Consider the following 18,721-nt stretch of genomic DNA (forward strand, 5'->3'; position numbering starts at 1 on the left):
TGAAAAAGTGACAATAATGTACTAAAAACGAAAGATAGTTAGAATGATTGACATTACAGAAAAGTTTCAAATTAACTATTTTGGCCTAAAAGATAGAGACAGTGACATTTTTAATCCTACAAAAAATAGTCATAAACACTTATATATATATGAACGTTGAAATTATTTAAATAAATATTCTCACCATGGGCATTTTTGCTTTCATAAGTAACTTATAATTTTTTTGTATGAAAAAAAATATAAGATCTTTAAAATTATTTATAAAAATAATATATTATGTACGTATAATAATAAAATATATGTATATAATTTTTCGATTCAATTTGATTACTTCTTCGAACTTTTTCGAACAAAATCATAACCAAACCAAAAAAAATTAATCGCTTATATAATTTAGCGGCAATTATCCAAAAAATTACTATCTATGAATAAGTTGACGATGAAGTTAGCATACAATTTCAACTTCTTCTTTTTTGTAGTGCCTACTAAAGAATTATATGATAAATTTATTATTGTTTATAGAGTTAAATAATTGTTTCATCATGATTTCTTAATAATTTTGAGTTCACTTTATAATTATGATTAAATCAGCGTAGAAATCATCACTAAATGATTATTAATGCAAAGTATTTACTAATTCTGTTTGACCTAGTGATGATTAAATATTTAAATATAGTTAATACTCATGTTCTTTAAAGGACAGGACTGGCAACACTTGAATAGAGCCTTTTAACGGACATACATACCTAATTTATATTTTAAATTAACGAAATTGTAGAAAATCCCCTTTAAAATTAAATAATTTCGTTGAGTATGATGGTATGTGTGATATATAATATTTATTGTATTAAAAATATTTATGAACTTGATTACTGCAATTGCTCAGAAAATCTATGTTATTATATTAGAAGGATAACGACTATACCAATTCGATGTACTCTAAAAAATTAGTATTTCATCGAATCATACATTTTAATTGAATTATTAGAATAAATTACAACTCATTATCCTAATATCATGATTCAATCAATTTTTATGATTTGAAATAATATTCAAAGTCCAAATGATATGATTCATTTACTTCATATTTTATATAAATCAATTTTTTTATGTCATCTTCAAGTGATCGAAGACTTTTTCTAAGAGGTGAATTTGGCTTGATAGTCAAGCATATCATAATATATAATATAATGGATATGAGAGGATCAGCCAAGTGAATAAGTATTATTAGGACACGTTATTTTTGTGAGAGTCTTAAGGAAACTACCTAAACGATCTTTGAAAGACGTAAGAGAGACTAGGAAGGACAAGTCAAAGAGAAAGGTGGTTCATAGATCAATATAAGTATGAACTTCAGTGTGAAGTGGTCAGGTTCACTCCTTCTAGAGGAAGGAATTCATGTACTAATTGCTTGCTTAGCTTTTATATCCCTCACTCGATAGATCTTATTTGTTAGAATGAATTCCTTATTGCTCTAAATAAGCTACACGACTCATGATGTAGCCTGTTTCCAGAACCTTCACTTCCTAAAGTGAGTGTTTGAATTGACTTATTTTTAGTGACTTATGGCTTTTAAGTTATTTCTAATTTTGAAAATATTGATAAAAAATACTTTTTGAGGATGAAAACAAAACCCAAAATATATACATGGATCAAAGGAAAAAAAGATAATTCAATCATATTATTGTAGACTTCGGAATCAACTTTATCAATAATTATTTTTAAAAAAAAAACAAACAAACAAACAAAAAAGAATGAATGAATGAAGAAAGGCCCATTACCACTAAAGCAAAAAATACTTGCTATGGGGGTCATGTGTTGGTATTTGTCTTTGTCTACTAGGTTATTATCCATAGCACAAATAAAGACACACCGTCACACCCTCAATCACATGAACACTATCTTTCTCTTCATTTCTAGGTTTTTTTTGGTTAATTAATAATTAATTTTATAAGTAAAATATGAGAAGAATGATGAGTATACAAACTCAATCACCAAAGGTTATTAAAACATGATATTAAGCTTATTTTTCAAATAATACAAGTAAAAAAATAAAATTTTTTAATTATCGAAAATAGCATCTCATTCTTTTTTCTCAAATTCTTAATGAAATTATACTAAATATGTTATTATTATCGTCATTTTTGAATAAAAAATAGAGATGAATGAGCACATCCTCCCAACTCCAAGGCCAAATTCAAAATAAAGTCGTATAGTACTAAGTATTTAATTAATTTAATAAATGTTGTCGGGTGTTGCGCGGAGTGTGGTTTTCCATGTTCACTTCACAGACTACACACATTCAATTAAGACGAGTCTAGTTTTTCTTTTCTTTATACTCCTTCCTTTTTGCCTTAGTTGATTTGACAAAAAAAATTATTTATTAGAGATTTATATATATTTTTTAAATAAAATTATTTTATTTTGTCACTTAATGATGTTAACATTTATTTATTTGTGAAAGAAATACTAATTCTTCTGTTTTAATTTGGTTGTATAATTTAAACTTCACAAAAAATTTAATATGTTTTTTTTTAAAATTTTATAACCTTACACTAAATGTAGGTAGAATGTATCAAAATATTATTTTAATTTTGTAATTCTAAATATGTCAACCGTTTCTATTTATATGTCGTCTTTACTAATAATAAATGATCTGTAATACTTCTCATTTCACAAAATCAATACATAAATAATATATTTCTTCCTATTTTACTCTTAAATGTTATTAACCTTGAAAGTATGAATTTGACCAAACATAGAAAAACTAACTGATTAATTCTTGTCAATTTAATTAATGAAAATAAATTAATTATGTTTTATTAAATGATTTCAAAAGAACACTAAATAAGGGTATAATGATAAATTTTCCTAGTTTCTTAAAAGACGTAAAATTTAAAACGATGATAAATAAATAAAAATAGTGGGAGTAAATAATGTTACCTTTGTCCAACAATAGTTGTCCACTATACTATTTTGAAATGTCCAACAATACTTGTTTACTTTATGAAAACAATGAATAATTTTACACTTAGTTTCTAATTTATCTTTATCATTAATTATAGTTATTTTCCTATTACATTTTTCAAGATATTGGATTTATTATATTCATAGGGTGATATAGTAAAATTACCCTTTTATTTGTAGTTTCTTTAAGTGTATGTCAAATCAATAGTTGACAAGTATTGTTGGACAGAGGGAGTAATGAAGAGTAGTAAAATAAAAATTTATTTTGAATATACGAATTATAATTAAAATAAAAGGTAGCAATACTAATAATAATGAAATTTTTACAAGTTAACCAAATTCAAATGACAGTGGAAGTCCCTACCAAGTCTTGTTTCAATTTGTCTGGTCACTTTTACATTGATTGATTAATTTTGAGTTTTCAAATAAAAGCAGAGCGCGGCCAAATCCACTTCTCTTTACGTTACCGTAACAAGTTAGGCCGCAATTACACACCGCTTAGGCACGAATTCCTTTTCACCTCATTCGGCACATTTACGAAACCATATGAATTCTGTGCCCTCGATCAGAGTCGAGTTTGAATTTTGAGTATGAAATTTTTTTTATTGGGAGTGTGATCATCGAATATGTCGTTGATCAGAGATTTTGGGTACGACTCTATGGTATGAAGAAAATTCTATTGGAAGGGTGATCTCCAAATGGATTCTGCGGTGCATGATCCAAATTTAGTAGAAACTCCAATATGAACTCTTGACATCGGGTGGAAAATTAAAAAATAAATAAATATGAATTTGTGAACGTGATTTGCTAGGTAAAATGGGTGTATTCATTAATTTAGTTTTATGATAGTTTAAGTATACGTTTAAAGCTTAAAACAAAAATATGAATAAATAATATTTATAAGTTGAAAAACATATATTAATCATTATGCCTAAATTAATATTATATTTAGGTAGATGTATAAGAAAATATTTTCACGCATCCAACCCGAATTAGAGTTTTTAGCTCAATGGTCTTTTTAAGTTGAGAGCAAATTAAAATTTGTCTTAATTCAAAGACGTTGAGAGGCTGTTTGGCTAGAGGAAAAGTTATTTTTATTTTTTTCGATTTTTCATGATGTTTGATATCTGTATGATTGTATTGAAATCTGATTAAATTTGATTTCATATAAAAAATCCACACAGGACAAGGTTTTAGCTAAAATCAAAATAAATTTATAACAACATTTTAGGATTATGGCTATATAAAAGATAAGATTATAATCATAGTTATTATGAAGATAATTTTATTTTGAACCAAATGAGCCCTGAGCACATATATTGCATTTACAAAATTGAGAATTTTTCATTCTACTAACAAAATTTCTAACTGAATTATTTAAATAATTTTTGACATTTTCAAACTTGATAAAAATAACGATTGCGATCTTCTTACTCAATTTCCTTTTTTCTTCGATGGATTTATTTCATTAATAATAGACTTTTTTTCCCCTTTTAATTTTGTAGTCATTCTCTTCTATAGAGTTTTTATTTTATTTTACGTAATTATTGCTTTAATGGGAGGCAAAAGATTAAATTGGAAAAGAAAATCTCTGTCGAAATCATTTCTTACTCTCTACTAGTCAAAAGACGTGAAACATGTGATATTTTTGTTAATTTTAATGATCATTTTGATGTTCTGTCAGTTGGAATGGATCAAACTATACTTGATATTTATACGATTTTAGTATTTTATTATATTCAATATTCGCAATAATACGATACTTTGTTCCGTACGTCTCAATTTATGTGACACAATTTGATTAAACATTAAATTTAAAAAATAAGAAAAAACTATATTATATTTACCAAATTATCCTTATTAAAATCAGGCATAATACATAAATGTGTCATTTAATTTGACATCAGTAGGATGCCAGTAGGACATGTGTGTCTATTTGTTCAATTTTATACAAATTTAAGTATTTATTTGTGCACACACAAAATTAAAAAGGAACAAATATAAAATAAAGTCAAATTAAACACACATTTATGTATTATGCTTTAAAATTGTTTTAATACTTATTTTAAATTGACTTTTCTTTACAATAAAATATTATAAAGATAAAATTGAAATAATGCTATTAAATAATTGTCAAATATAAAGATATGTGACATTTTTCTTTTAAATGATACTCCCATTATTTCATATCAAATTTATGAGGCAATGCACAATAAAGATATGTGACATTTTTCTTTTAAATGATACTTCCATTATTTCATATCGAATTTATGAGGCAATGCACAATAATTAAGAACATAATTTAAATCATACTTTCTATTATTGTCCTAAGTGCAAGTGTAATTCATCTCCTAGAAAATATCAAACTTTGTTAAACGAAAAGGGAAATATGAAAAAAATAAATCTAAAATCTATCTTAAACTTCAATAATAAAAAAATTTCAAAAATTCAATTGAAAGTAAATAAACTGTAATAAATATAATTATAAAAATTAGGCAGAGTCAAATTTTAATGGAAAAATTAAAATCCCCAACCAGTAAATAGACAAACTTACCCTTCTATTATTTTAAATTTGAAATTGCACTGTATCATCAAAATAATTCAAACTCACCTTCACCATTGTTTGTTCCTCATTTCTCACTCCTCCACCCTCCTCTTGCTTCTCTCTACTTCTTCTTTGTCTTAAAGAAGAAGAAATGAAGTTTCAGTATTTACACACAGACACGCAGTGAAGTTGAGTCAACAAAACCATTGAAGCTTCTCTCTCACTACTATTTTTTTGAATTCTTCATTCTTCTTCAATTCAATTCAATCTTCATCCATATTAATGTTTACTGCAAAATGTACATTTTCTTTAGCTTAAGCTTGAGCTTGAGCTTGATTGTTAATGGCATCATCATCATCGAAAGGGAGAAGTAGTTCACCATTTCACTACCGTAAACCTTCAACTCCTTACTCTTCATCTTCTTCATCTTCATCTTCAAACATGAACGGTCGGATGTTGCCACGATCATATTCTTCATCAACGACGTCGTTTTATGGCTCCGGGAATAGCTACAATTCCAGATCCATGACTCCAAGTCATAGTCGTTCCGATTCGGTCTACTCACAAGGTTATGAAAATCGTACGCCAGTGAGTTATCCATCGGAAGAGGAGTTGATTGATGAACCAGCTGATGAGTCTAGATCCGGAGATAGTATTTCTGTGACGGTTAGGTTTCGGCCAATGAGGTGAGTTCTGGATCTGGTTTAACTAATTTTAGATGTATGGACAGCTGAAGTTTAGGGGACAATGTAGTTAGTATTTGAATTGGTGTGATTATGGTGACAGTGAACGAGAATATCATAAGGGCGATGAAATTGCGTGGTATGCAGATGGTGGTAAAACTGTGCGGAACGAGTATAATCCAGCTACAGCTTATGCATTTGGTACAATTCTAGGCTCTTTTGGGTTTATCTTGATTCTGATTCTGCTAGCTGTGAAAATTCTCCTAGAATGTGGAAATAATGTTGAATTTATGGATGGTTAGGAAAATAATTGATTAGGAATTAGATTTTCTTTGAAGTTCATATAGTTATTTTGGTAATGTTTGCTTTGATGCTGGGTAGATAGAGTGTTTGGACCTCAAACAAATACTCAGGATGTTTATGAAGTAGCTGCTCAACCTGTGGTTAAGGCTGCAATGGAAGGCATACATGGTATTTTTTTTCTTGGGACTGAATTGTTATTATTTATGTGTGACACACTTTGCTGTCCGATTTAATTGCATTGATCTGTTATTTTTTTGTATTTTGACATGAGACCTACTGATTATGCAGGGACAGTATTTGCTTATGGAGTTACAAGTAGTGGAAAGACACACACTATGCATGTAAGTTAATTTCCTTTTGTGTTATATCTTTTTTTCCAAGTTCACCGACTCAGTTACATTGCCAATGAACTGTCTTGGAACTTTTGGTCGTTAACTATTGACAAAGCTGCTGCCCTGTAATACTGCATAATCTTTATATTTGTTGCATGTTTTGTTGAATCTCGATGGTTGAATTATTGTTTCTTGCTTCATTTTCCTCTTTTCTAATTGAAGTTGTTTTTCTCCTCCCCATCCCCACTCCGCCCAAGTGCACAAGTTATTGTCGTCTGAATGTTAATTTTTGGGATCTTGCTTTCAACAGGGAGATCACAATACTCCAGGCATAATTCCTTTGGCGATAAAAGATGTTTTCAGCATCATTCAAGATGTAAGTAAGCTCGGAAGTTTACCTCATTTTGAAAATTCGGTGCAGCATTTTTTTGTCTAGCATGATACCTTAGAGCAATATGACATTATTCAATTTCCTCAATCATCCTTCCATGAGGATTGAGGAACCATGCTTGTTTCAAGTACTAATGATTATTCCACGGAAAGTGTGACCTACTCTCAAAATTTTCAGACTCCTGGACGCGAATTCTTACTTCGAGTGTCGTATATTGAAATCTACAATGAGGTTAGTATGGCGTACATCAAAAAATATTTTCACATACAATGAGTGACATTGATTAGAAAGAGTAATAACCATTATGCTTTGCGTGGTTGTTCCTGCATAGATGAGTTTGTTGCAATGCTACATGTGTTTAGATTTTGAGCTCATATGCTTCATAGCTGCATCATAAACTTCTCCGATACAAAGTGAAATAGTGTTTAGTGTATATTTAGTATCTGTCTTTACAAATTTGTCACTTCTAGACATTTCTAACTTCTCATACCAATTTTTACCAGAATTTAATTTTGTACTCTTCGTATTTATGATGTCAGGTTATCAATGACTTGCTGGACCCTACTGGCCAGAATTTGCGTGTCAGGGAAGATGCACAGGTTTTTGTGCTAATAAGATTTTCTTTTTAGGGGCATTTGACAATGCTTTTTCTATTTGTTTCTAAAAAGCCAGTTTTTCTTGAAGTTATGGTTCTGGTCATTTTGATGTTTCTTTCTATATATTTTAGCAGAAGATGAGAATATTGTTTCATATGAGGGATCTGGATGTATCGCTCTACCTGTAGACAATCATTTAAGAAAATAATAAAAAACAATTGCACAAAAATAATGATGTCTCTGAACTGGTCTCACTAGCTTGTGAATTAATTTAGCTTGTATTGTTGTACACCTCATAAATATCTTGAGTAACCCTGAAAGTGAATCAAGAAACAAACTGAAGCTAACATATGTTACCTTTAGGATGTTACCTCCATATTGTTCTTTTCATCACCTAAGTTATAGTTCCTAAGGTTTCCTCTAGCTTTTCTACCTAGATATTAGGTTTAGGATGTTTGTTCATATTGGTTTTTTCACCACATAAGCAACAGATCCTCGGTTTTCCTTTCTATTTTTTCCTTGTTACAGATGTTTATGCTGCTGTTTATAGTTGATTCTAGTATTAAGGTATAGTTCTTGATATTTCCTACATGACATTAATATTCAGGGTACTTATGTTGAGGGTATAAAGGAGGAAGTTGTTTTGTCACCCGGCCATGCTCTTTCATTCATTGCTGCCGGGGAAGGTAATTATTCTATATGTTCCAGTTCTTTCTCTCGAAACCATTGGTGACGGCCAAGGGCATGTTACAGACAATTTATATTGATTTTATCTTTTGTATTGCAGAGCACCGTCATGTTGGTTCAAATAATTTCAATTTGTTCAGTAGCCGTAGTCACACAATATTTTCTTTGGTAAGTAGCTCAAGATGGTCCATTGGTAAATAATTGCTTTGTTCAACCTGGAATGCTACTAAGTTACTGTTGAGAAATATGTGAATTATCCCTGTGGAATCTGATTATTAAGTGGCTGTTAATTTAAACTGGGGTGCTAACTTGATAATCATCCTTGGGAACTCTGATTGGTGATTGGATATATTTCATCAGAAGTCTATGGAAGCAAGTTCTAAAGCACATTAGGGGATTGAATTATAGATTTTTTGGTTTGTAATGGACATTCCATTTCTCTGGAATATCTATCCTATTTATTAATATATCATATACTATCTATTGCTCTAATTATATCAGAGTCTGCGGTCAGAATCTTCAGTTTGTTTACTTAATAGTTCTCCCTCCCTGCTTAAAATTTTCAACTTTCACATTTTGCTTGGTTTTTGTAGTCCTATCTTATTATGTTCACTTCCTTGCACATTTTGCAGATGATTGAAAGTAGTGCCCATGGTGATGAGTATGATGGAGTGATCTTCTCACAGCTCGTATGACTACTTGCACTGTTTGTTCAGTATTCAAATGTCAACGCTTACATTATAGCATCTCACTCTTTTTCTCTTTTTGCCCCTTAGAACCTGATTGATTTAGCAGGGTCTGAGAGCTCTAAAACTGAAACAACGGGATTACGGAGAAAGGAAGGATCATACATAAACAAAAGTCTGCTGACTCTAGGAACTGTATGTACTTTAAGCATCCCTCATTGACCATTTCTATGATGGTTACCTACAATAATTGTATAATGGCATAGTTGTCATAATTCAGTTTCTCGTCCTTGCTTGGCATAGTGATTGACATACTACTTTTCAGGCTGTGCTAAAGATTATAATAATCTGATTGTAAAACTAATGCATTGATTGTGCTCTCAAATATTAGGTCATTGGAAAACTGAGTGAGGGGAAGGCGTGTCATGTTCCTTATCGAGATTCTAAACTTACTCGCCTACTCCAATCATCGCTGAGTGGACATGGACATGTTTCTGTAAGTATGATAAGTGCACACAAGGAGTTCTATCTATTCTGCGTATCTTTTATTTATTCAGCTTTAATGATATGCAATTGTGCATCTTTAGCCTCTTAGCTCCCCATTCTTTTTCTCTTAAATAAAAAATGAGGCACACTTTTTCCATCTGATATTCACGGTGCTTGCTGTGACATTAATTGTTTCATAGCTATGATGGCTAATTTTCCGCTTTTTTTTTGTCATCTGCAGCTCATATGTACTGTTACTCCTGCTTCAAGCAATATGGAGGAAACACATAATACGTTAAAGTTTGCAAGTAGGGCTAAACGTGTTGAAATTTATGCATCACGCAACCAGGTTTGCCCTTTTAGCATCACTGCTGTTCTGTAGAATTGCTATAGAGAAGGCTGACAGTTCGATATATAATTGTTTCAGATAATTGATGAGAAGTCTCTGATTAAGAAATATCAGAGGGAAATATCATGTCTGAAACAAGAACTTGACCAGCTAAGAAGGGGGATGCTTGTGGGTGTCAATCATGAAGAGGTTTTGAACTTGAGACAGCAGGTATGATTTAAAGTTAAATGATGTGTTAAAGACTAAAGATAGATGTGATAGCGTCAAATTAATTGCATGTTTAATATATGTACCCTATTAGCTTCTTTAGAGTGTTCTTCTTTTAATATGAATGGGTTCTGTACTGAATTACTTATTCTCGTTCATTTTACAGTTGGAAGAGGGACAAGTGAAAATGCAATCAAGATTGGAAGAGGAAGAGGAAGAGAAGGCAGCTCTACTTAGTCGGATACAGAGGCTAACTAAACTGATCCTTGTTTCTTCAAAGAATTCAACTCCTGGTAATTTGGGTGATGTTGCTGCTCAACAAAGGAGTCTTTCTGCTTCTGAAGATGATGTATGCTTCTCTTTGTCATATTATCATGAGTTGTTTTGTTCAATTTCAATCTTTCTTTGCTCAGCCTCTGTGCATAGTTTCTGGATTTTAACCTAGATGATTGCTTTAAGATTCTGCAATTGGTTATGCACTGTCAAAGATGGTTTATCTAATCATTGCTATATTCTCCATTCAACTGGCTAAACTCGTTATTATTGGAATGAATATAAACTATTCCTCTCGTTGTTATAAACTATTCCTCTCATTGTTTCTTTTCCTTCCAGTTATTATTTGGACAGAGACACACATTCTCTGCCTTTATCTGATCTAGGATAGAACTCTTTTTTTGTGTATTGAGATCTTCTATTTTTGACCTCCCCTTCAGAAAATGGACAGTTCTATGCTCACAGATAGCGAGAATCAGAAAGACCCTTCGCCAGATAGTTCTGATTCAAAACACAAAAGATCCTCTAGCAAGTGGAATGATGATATATCACAGGCTGGAAGTACCATAGTATGTTGTCTCTGTTTTCTCTTTATTTCACAATTTATTCACTTTTAAGTGGAAGCTGCTTATTTAGTTGTTCATAATTCAATTTGCCAACTGAGTGCATGCGGATCTTAATCCTTTTCACAAACTCGAAATATTTGCAAGTCAACATTTACAGTTGGCCTTATTCATTAAGATGAATTTATTTTACTGAAAATTTGCAACTTCTAGACATAGAGTGCTGAGGTCTACTGAAGCTTTAAGCACAAAGCAAAATCAGGCACACATTTCAGCGGTGCAAATGAAAAAAAATCAAAGGATATTGGAAAGCAACTGAAATTAACTCTATACTCAAACAGCCTTGTAAGGGAAAATGAATAGAAATGTATGAGCAAAACTATGTCAATCAAGTTCAGAACTCATTTTGAAATTTGGTTAGATTAAACATGATGCAAATTTAAGTTTAATTCAACTTTTTCTTACTTTCTATTACCAGATTTCTTGAATAATTTTTATAATCATTTCTATAATCATCCATTTAGTTTCCTTTACAATTAAAATACTGAGTTACCATTTATACTTGCCTTTAGTGCCGCCACTTCAGAAAGCATGGCTTTAGCTCTGAGGAGCACGCCTTAGCATCTTGGTGCATGTACTGAAGCACCACCTAACAAGGTGAAATGCTTAGCCTTTGATGCACCTAGCTTCAGGGCTTATATGTGCCTCAACCATGTATTTCACCAATAAATGCCAGCCAAGGTCATTTTCATTGTCAAGAATTTGACATTAGTTATTTACATGCTAAAGTTTCAAATTAAACAAACATCTATCCAGTTATGAAATTTGATTACTCACAATTTTGTATCAGGATTGAGAAGTTGTGTAGTTCTGTAGCTATATGATAGTTTTCTTATATGCCAATCATGTTCGCCTAATGGAAATTGGTTTCTGGATAAAGAATGAGACAAGGACGGTTTATCAGGAATTTGGTTTAGCTTTGCGTGGGGGTACGACTCCTAACTCATGTTGGGCGTTTGACTGCTTGGATCACAATCTCATGGATGCGACATGGAAATATTATTTTGTCCTTTCTACCTTGGCCTTAGCATTTACCGCAGCTTATGCCATCTCACTCACCAACTTAAGCATGATTGATTATCAGCTGTCACCCTTTTTCTTACCTAAATTTGTTTGTTATTTCTTTTACTTTAATAATAATAATTGTATACATAATAAGCATATTTTTGAAAGAAATTTACAAACACATGTCATCTACATAGTACATACCAAACCAATTATACAATTTTACCCAATCAAATTGACAATCCCCTAGGCCCCTATAGATGAGAATTTATTAAATGAGTTATATAGCTGACCTCAACTAGCTTTGATTTATTGGTTGATATTCCACAATCCCATCTCTCCCAATCCGTTCACTATTTCCTTTGCTAATGATTCCTTCACTATGATCTAATAGTGTTGTAATCCACTTTTAACTTTCAATCGACTAAATGGTTCTATGGGTTAGGGGAAATGCTTATTTGCTTATATCTAAAGTCAGTATAGCTGGAACATCTTTCTAGTCCTTTGTCTAATGCGTTGAGCAAATTTTATGTGGGGCAACATGATGATTTTGCCTGTTCTGTATGAATACAGGAAGGTATCTCAATGTCAGATGAAATGGACCTCCTGGCTGAGCAAGTTAAGATGCTTAGCGGAGAGATTGCCTTCAGCAGCAGTACATTGAAGCGGTTGATGGAGCAATCTGTAAATGATCCTGAGAGTTCAAGAAATCAAGTATATATCTGTTGTTATTCTTTGATGGTTAAGTTGGATGGGACAATGATTTGTTTGACTGCTATAACTTACTGCAGCTAATTAGGGTCTCTTTTAGATTTTCTTCCAAAAGGCAGTCTTTCTACTATTCTACTGTTGGATATAAATTTATCATTTGATTCATATCACAAAATTCTAGGTTCTGTGTCTTTCTGTTAAGTTTTGAACTTATTCTCTTCTAGTGTCATTACCAAAATGATAAAGCATCTCCAATATTTGAAGTCCCCAGGCTTTTCATGTCATAATCACAGGAAGTAGAGTTGTGTTCTTTATCAATGTTCTGTTCTCCCTTATGCAATGCAGCAGTATGAATGAAGTTACTTATTCGTTTATGTTGTTTATGTAATTGTGCATTTGTGTTTGGGATCAAGACTCTTATGTTAACCCCTATGACAGATTGAAAATTTAGAGCGTGAAATCCAAGAAAAGAGAAATCAAATGAGGATGCTTGAACAGCGCATTGTTGAAAATGGTGAAGCGTCAGTTTCAAAAGCATCATTAGTTGAAATGCAGCAGGTGACCTTGTGTTATCCTTTTCGGCCTCATTGTTTTTCTTTTTCCTTTCAAATATGTGTCTCATATATCTGTCTTTTAGCAGACTCTGATGAAATTGATGACACAGTATAGTCAGACGGGCTTTGAGCTTGAGGTTTGTAGCAGATAAGAGTTTATTGATGCCTTTTTCCTTTTAAGAAAACACAAAGAAGACAAATCTAAGAAATTTTTCATTGTTGTCACAATCTGAGTTCCGAGCTGTTTACTAGTTGATCCTCTGATGCAGATAAAATCAGCGGACAATAGGATTCTTCAGGAGGAGCTGCAAAACAAGGTCAGATAGCAGTGTTATTTATCTTCACTGCAAATCAAATATTTGTCACTGCTATTTTGTTCATCTTATATTCAATTGCAAGCTAGTAGTTACTTTTTCCCAAGAATAATGTGGATGTTATCTTTTTGTTGTTTCCAGTGTTCAGTGATCAAGGAACTACAGGAAAAGATATATCATCTTGAGCAGCAGCTGCTTGCAGTCAAGGCTGAAAAGTTGTACCCATCATTGGAACAACGTGTATCTGGTGAATATGTTGATGAACTTAGAAAGAAAATTCAGTCCCAGGTGATTTTTATATCATTTTTCTAGCAATAGACTTGGGCTGCATCTTTACCTATGGACTTGAGTGGACTGGTACCCTTGTAACAAACTTTTGATACAGATAGTGTCCATTCCCAGTGTTCAGGAAGGTGGGGCGTATCTGAAGCCTAAACCAAACTCCTGACAGCATATGTTGCATCGGTCTTCGATGTGATGAACATACTTCTTTTCTTTTCTTAGTATAATTTCTCTATAGATGGTCTCTCTTCGGAGCCATATCAATATTTTAATTAAAGATAAGTTACACAGGGGAGAGATCATGTGAACCTGCGCTTCCTCCAGAGTCTAGATATGTTACATGTACAAACCTCCTTGCACCTAAATGAATGCAAGTGAACCCCTAACAATTCTCACATGATATTCCTTGTATTATTGTTCTCTGGTGTAACATTATTATTCATTTGTATAACAATTCCTTTATTATTATTCACCGCAGAAACAAATCCTACATATAATACCTGTATAAAACTAAACAACCCCTAAAGGTCATAAGAATCTTATTAGAACTCACTTTACGTAAGTCCGCCAAGGTAACTATGGCGAACCTTGTTTATTCATGCTTTGGATGTCCTTAAGATTAGAATCTAAAACATGATGATACGTTGAGACAAAAGATATTCTAAGACATGTCCGTCAGAGGAATTTAAATGATCTGATAAGTGGATCTATCAGGTGTACCTGTTCTCTTCTTTCTTCCCTCATCAAATGCTTTATGCTTTTCTGGTGCAAAGTTTGTTTCAAATTTTTGTTGTGATTAACTATCTGCAGTTTTTCTGTTCTGTGTACTTCTAGTTTGAATTCTTTGATTCTGTTAGTTGTATCCATCCCAATTATCAGATTGGATCTTACTAACTTTTTCATATGATGTCGTGCATATTTTTTCCGTCTTCACCTTACAGTCACATTATTAACATTGCATTTTCTCTAGATGAGTTTGTATCACGGATCTTATATATTGTTTTACGATTTGAGCAGGATATTGAGAATGGTAAACTAAGGCTAGAACATGTCCAGATCGTAGAGGAAAATAGTGGGTTACATGTACAGAACCAGAAATTGTCTGAGGAAGCTTTGTATGCTAAAGAATTAGCATCTGCTGCTGCTGTTGAGCTTAAAAACTTAGCTGGTGAAGTCACAAAGCTCTCGTTACAGAATGGAAAACTAGAGAAAGAGTTGTTGGCAGCTCGAGAGATGTTGAATTCTCGAAGTTCCATTGCACTAACAGGTAATGTTGGAAACCGAAAGCATGGTGAAAACCTACGAACAGGGCGTAGAGGTCGGATCTCTGGCAGAGGAAGTGAAATTCCAGGAGCGATTCATGATGACTTCGACACATGGGACCTAGATCCTGAAGATTTAAAGATGGAGTTGCAGGCCAGAAAACAGCGGGAGGCAGCTCTGGAGGCTGTCTTGTCTGCGAAGGAAGTTGTGGAAGATGAGTACAGGAAAAAGGTTGAAGAGGGAAAGAAAAGGGAGGCAGCCTTGGAAAACGATTTAGCAAATATGTGGGTGCTTGTTGCTCAGCTGAAGAAAGAGACGGGTGCTAGGAACGATTCAAAGCTGGCAGCTGAAAGGCAGAATGTAGAAGACAGGCTGAATGATGTAAAAATCAATGATATCAACCAAAAAGAGCCAAATCTCGCTGATAGCCTATCCGTGAATCATACAACTGACATTGCTGAGGCTCCCAAGGAAGAACCACTTGTTGCCCGCTTGAAGGTAATTTTAATATCAGTTTCTTTTCACTTGTCTGCACAGATATTTACTCACTTGTATGTGTTCAAATCTATCAGTGTTGTTCATCTTAACTAAATTTTCTCCTTTTATTTGTTTAGTTACCGATATCCTGGCATCACAGGGTACTAATTCTGAAATGTTTCATAGAATCACAAGTAGGAGCAGCAATGTTCGCTTATTTTTACTGGTCCTGTATGATGATCTCTCTGCCCTTTTATGCTACTCCATCCCTCTTGATGTTTCATTGAGTTGTAGATTTTTATTTGTAGTGGTGGAGAAAATAGAAACTGGCACTTGGAAGTTAGTTTGATCAGGAAAAACACAAATAAAAACAGAAATTTTAATTAGTCAAATGACTGACTTCTTGAATGTTTCGTTATGTGTCTTGGTTACTTCAAAAATTCAAAAGTTCTATGATCTACTCCTATTCCTGCAGGCTCGAATGCAAGAGATGAAGGAAAAGGAACATAGGCACTCGGGGAATGGTGATGCGAATTCACATGTATGTAAAGTGTGTTTTGAATCACCCACTACTGCAATGCTTCTTCCATGCCGCCATTTTTGCTGTAAGACTCCTTTTTCATTCAAGGCTCGTAATCTCTTCTCTCTCACTATATAAGCTGTTTTAATGTCATGAATTTTGTAGTGTGCAAGTCATGTTCCCTAGCCTGCTTCGAGTGTCCCATATGTCGGACAAAAATTGTGGATAGGATTTTTGCGTTTACTTAAACATTGTTTTTCAGGCCATGATTATGGTGAAGAGAAAGGTAATTGCTCATCCTCGTACTTCCTTCCATCTTACAGTTCACATTGTGAAATTTATTTTGAACTAAATGAAATTTCTTACTTTCCTCCGTCTTTCCTTCACTGCAGGATTTCATTGTCAACTCACCCTTTCACTGTCATTCTTTAATTAGTTCACTTTGCAACCTTATAATGATAAATCATTTTCCCCTGTTACTTCACAAACTGTAAAATAAGACACCCCAAAAGAACTGCAGGAAAGAAAGAGGAAAGGATGTAAATGAGTAAAATCTGAAGGTTTCATGGAGTTGCTGTGGCATATTTATTTTGATCTCTTAACCTTCAGCTGCAATGTATAGAACAATACAAACTACCATATAGTGTTTTGTCTGTATATTCTAGACAAATGGTTAATACTTTTTGGCTCTCTTTTTAATCTACATTATGCAACTTTACTGGATATAAAATTATTTTATTTTCTGGGTTATCATAGTATCAAACTAGTTATGGGAAGTTGTGTGGATATGATTCCTTGTAGCCATTTACAAGTTGAATATAATATCTGCGTAAAAATGAAAATCTCTTGTAAAAAAATTAAAAACAAATTTGTTTGATGTTACTAAATTAAATCTCCCAAAAGTTCTTGGGAGTATTTATTTTTGTAGATTATCCTAATGCTTAAACTTCCCAAAATGACTTGCACCATAAAATGTTGATGACTTGGTGGTGAAGTTGAGAAAGAGGAGCGACCACTTGTAAGACCTTGAATATATTAACTCAGAATGAATCAGTTGAACTATGCCTTTGGAGTTAACTTTTGGAAAGTTCCTTGGTATTATTGTGAGACATTGAGGAATTGAGATTTATTAAGGAAGTTGAGGATGCTCGAGCCTTGAAATATTTACGAGTTAAAAAGTTGCAAGAAAGCTAGCATATTTTAGAAGGTTCGTCTCGAATTTAGTTGGAAGATGTCGATCATTTCGTCATCTCATTCTCAGGTGGGATCAACCTTTTAGTAACGCATTTGAAAGTATCAAATCATATTTATAAAGCCTCTAGTTCTATTGACTCTTATATATGAAAAACTATTGATACTCTATATTGCGGGCACAAGAAAGGTCATTTGAAGCACTATTGGCTCAAGATACTAGTGACTATATTTATTACTTAGTAGAATGATGACACCAAATGAGTTGAAATATCTGCCAATTGAAAACTTGTGTTTGATGTTAGTCTTCTCAATCAAAAGGTGAAGCCCAAATTGTTTGCCTTGTTTCTAGAGCCAATCCTATAAACTTTGGGATGTCAAAAGATTGACTAGCAAAATGCTACATACAATTTCAACAGTTTGAGATTGTGTAAATCCCTCAAAATGCTATGAAGAGACAAGTAATAGCAGACTTCTTGGTAGACCACTTTGTTATCTGGTGATGATTAAGAGCTAACTGATCAACTTCAATTTCTAATGAGGACACAATTATTATTAAAATTCAATCTCCCCAGAAGATGTACTTCAAAAATCAGTGTTGGCATGGTATCTGTCACCCCACAAGAATAGATTATACAATGTTGTTGAATATCAAGATTTAATACTTGGACCTGAGAAGCAATTGCAATTGCAAGTCTTTGGTGATCATCAATCGAATCTTGGACATGTACGAGGTCAAGTTGGCTGCACAAGCTAAGCCTTGATACTAACTCGATCTGTCGGATCGAACACTAGTCACTATCTATCAAATATGGATGTCTATATAGAAAATGAACTCGATCACCTCATCTCGTTGTTGTTTCTGAAGACTGACAATAATTTGTCTATTGATTTTTTGTGTCATGAGGAGATACTTTCAAAAAAACCAACAAGAAGGAATGACATTGGTTATTGTGCACCTCACTTCCTTTACTACAAAGACACAATATTATACAAGAGATATTCGAGGAAGTACTCTTGCGATGTTTGGGGGATCGAAGAATCAATTCAAGCTTTACAAAAAGTACATTCAGGAGTATGAGGATCACAATATGGACCAAAACTCCACTTTCACATAAAAGAATGTGATATTATTAGCCAACTATGGTGAGAGAATTATTAGACTACGTTCAAAGGTGAAAAGCTTACTAGTGTCACACAAAATTCATTCACCATCCACCTATATAAATAATTTCACCCAACTATCGCATCTTAACCATTCAACGCTTGGGAATGG

The 18,721-nt window shown here is 32.8% G+C and overlaps 1 protein-coding gene across 3 annotated transcripts; it reads left to right on the plus strand.

The window, feature by feature from the left end:
* The first annotated feature begins 5,599 nt into the window (after positions 1-5,599).
* On the plus strand, positions 5,600-16,951 carry LOC125857396 (kinesin-like protein KIN-7D, mitochondrial). 3 transcript variants are annotated; one of them, XM_049536973.1, is made up of 25 exons: positions 5,600-6,198; positions 6,299-6,396; positions 6,577-6,666; positions 6,787-6,839; positions 7,141-7,206; positions 7,399-7,452; positions 7,761-7,820; positions 8,425-8,503; positions 8,605-8,672; positions 9,137-9,193; positions 9,281-9,385; positions 9,582-9,686; positions 9,918-10,025; positions 10,104-10,235; positions 10,399-10,581; positions 10,946-11,074; positions 12,707-12,847; positions 13,283-13,402; positions 13,482-13,535; positions 13,668-13,715; positions 13,854-14,000; positions 15,012-15,755; positions 16,210-16,339; positions 16,420-16,540; positions 16,647-16,951. In XM_049536973.1, the coding sequence occupies exons 1-24, from the start codon at positions 5,855-5,857 to the stop codon at positions 16,500-16,502; spliced, it is 3,198 nt and encodes a 1,065-aa protein (XP_049392930.1). In that variant the 5' UTR covers positions 5,600-5,854; the 3' UTR covers positions 16,503-16,540; positions 16,647-16,951. The 3 variants fall into 3 exon arrangements, with proteins under 3 accessions (XP_049392930.1, XP_049392931.1, XP_049392932.1); XM_049536974.1 differs by having other exon boundaries at positions 5,601-6,198; positions 13,485-13,535; XM_049536975.1 differs by lacking the exon at positions 5,600-6,198 and having other exon boundaries at positions 6,581-6,666.
* Positions 16,952-18,721: the final 1,770 nt, after the last annotated feature.

The sequence above is a fragment of the Solanum stenotomum genome, chromosome 3 (genome assembly GCF_019186545.1).
Source record: "Solanum stenotomum isolate F172 chromosome 3, ASM1918654v1, whole genome shotgun sequence".
Classification (NCBI taxonomy): Eukaryota; Viridiplantae; Streptophyta; class Magnoliopsida; order Solanales; family Solanaceae; genus Solanum; species Solanum stenotomum.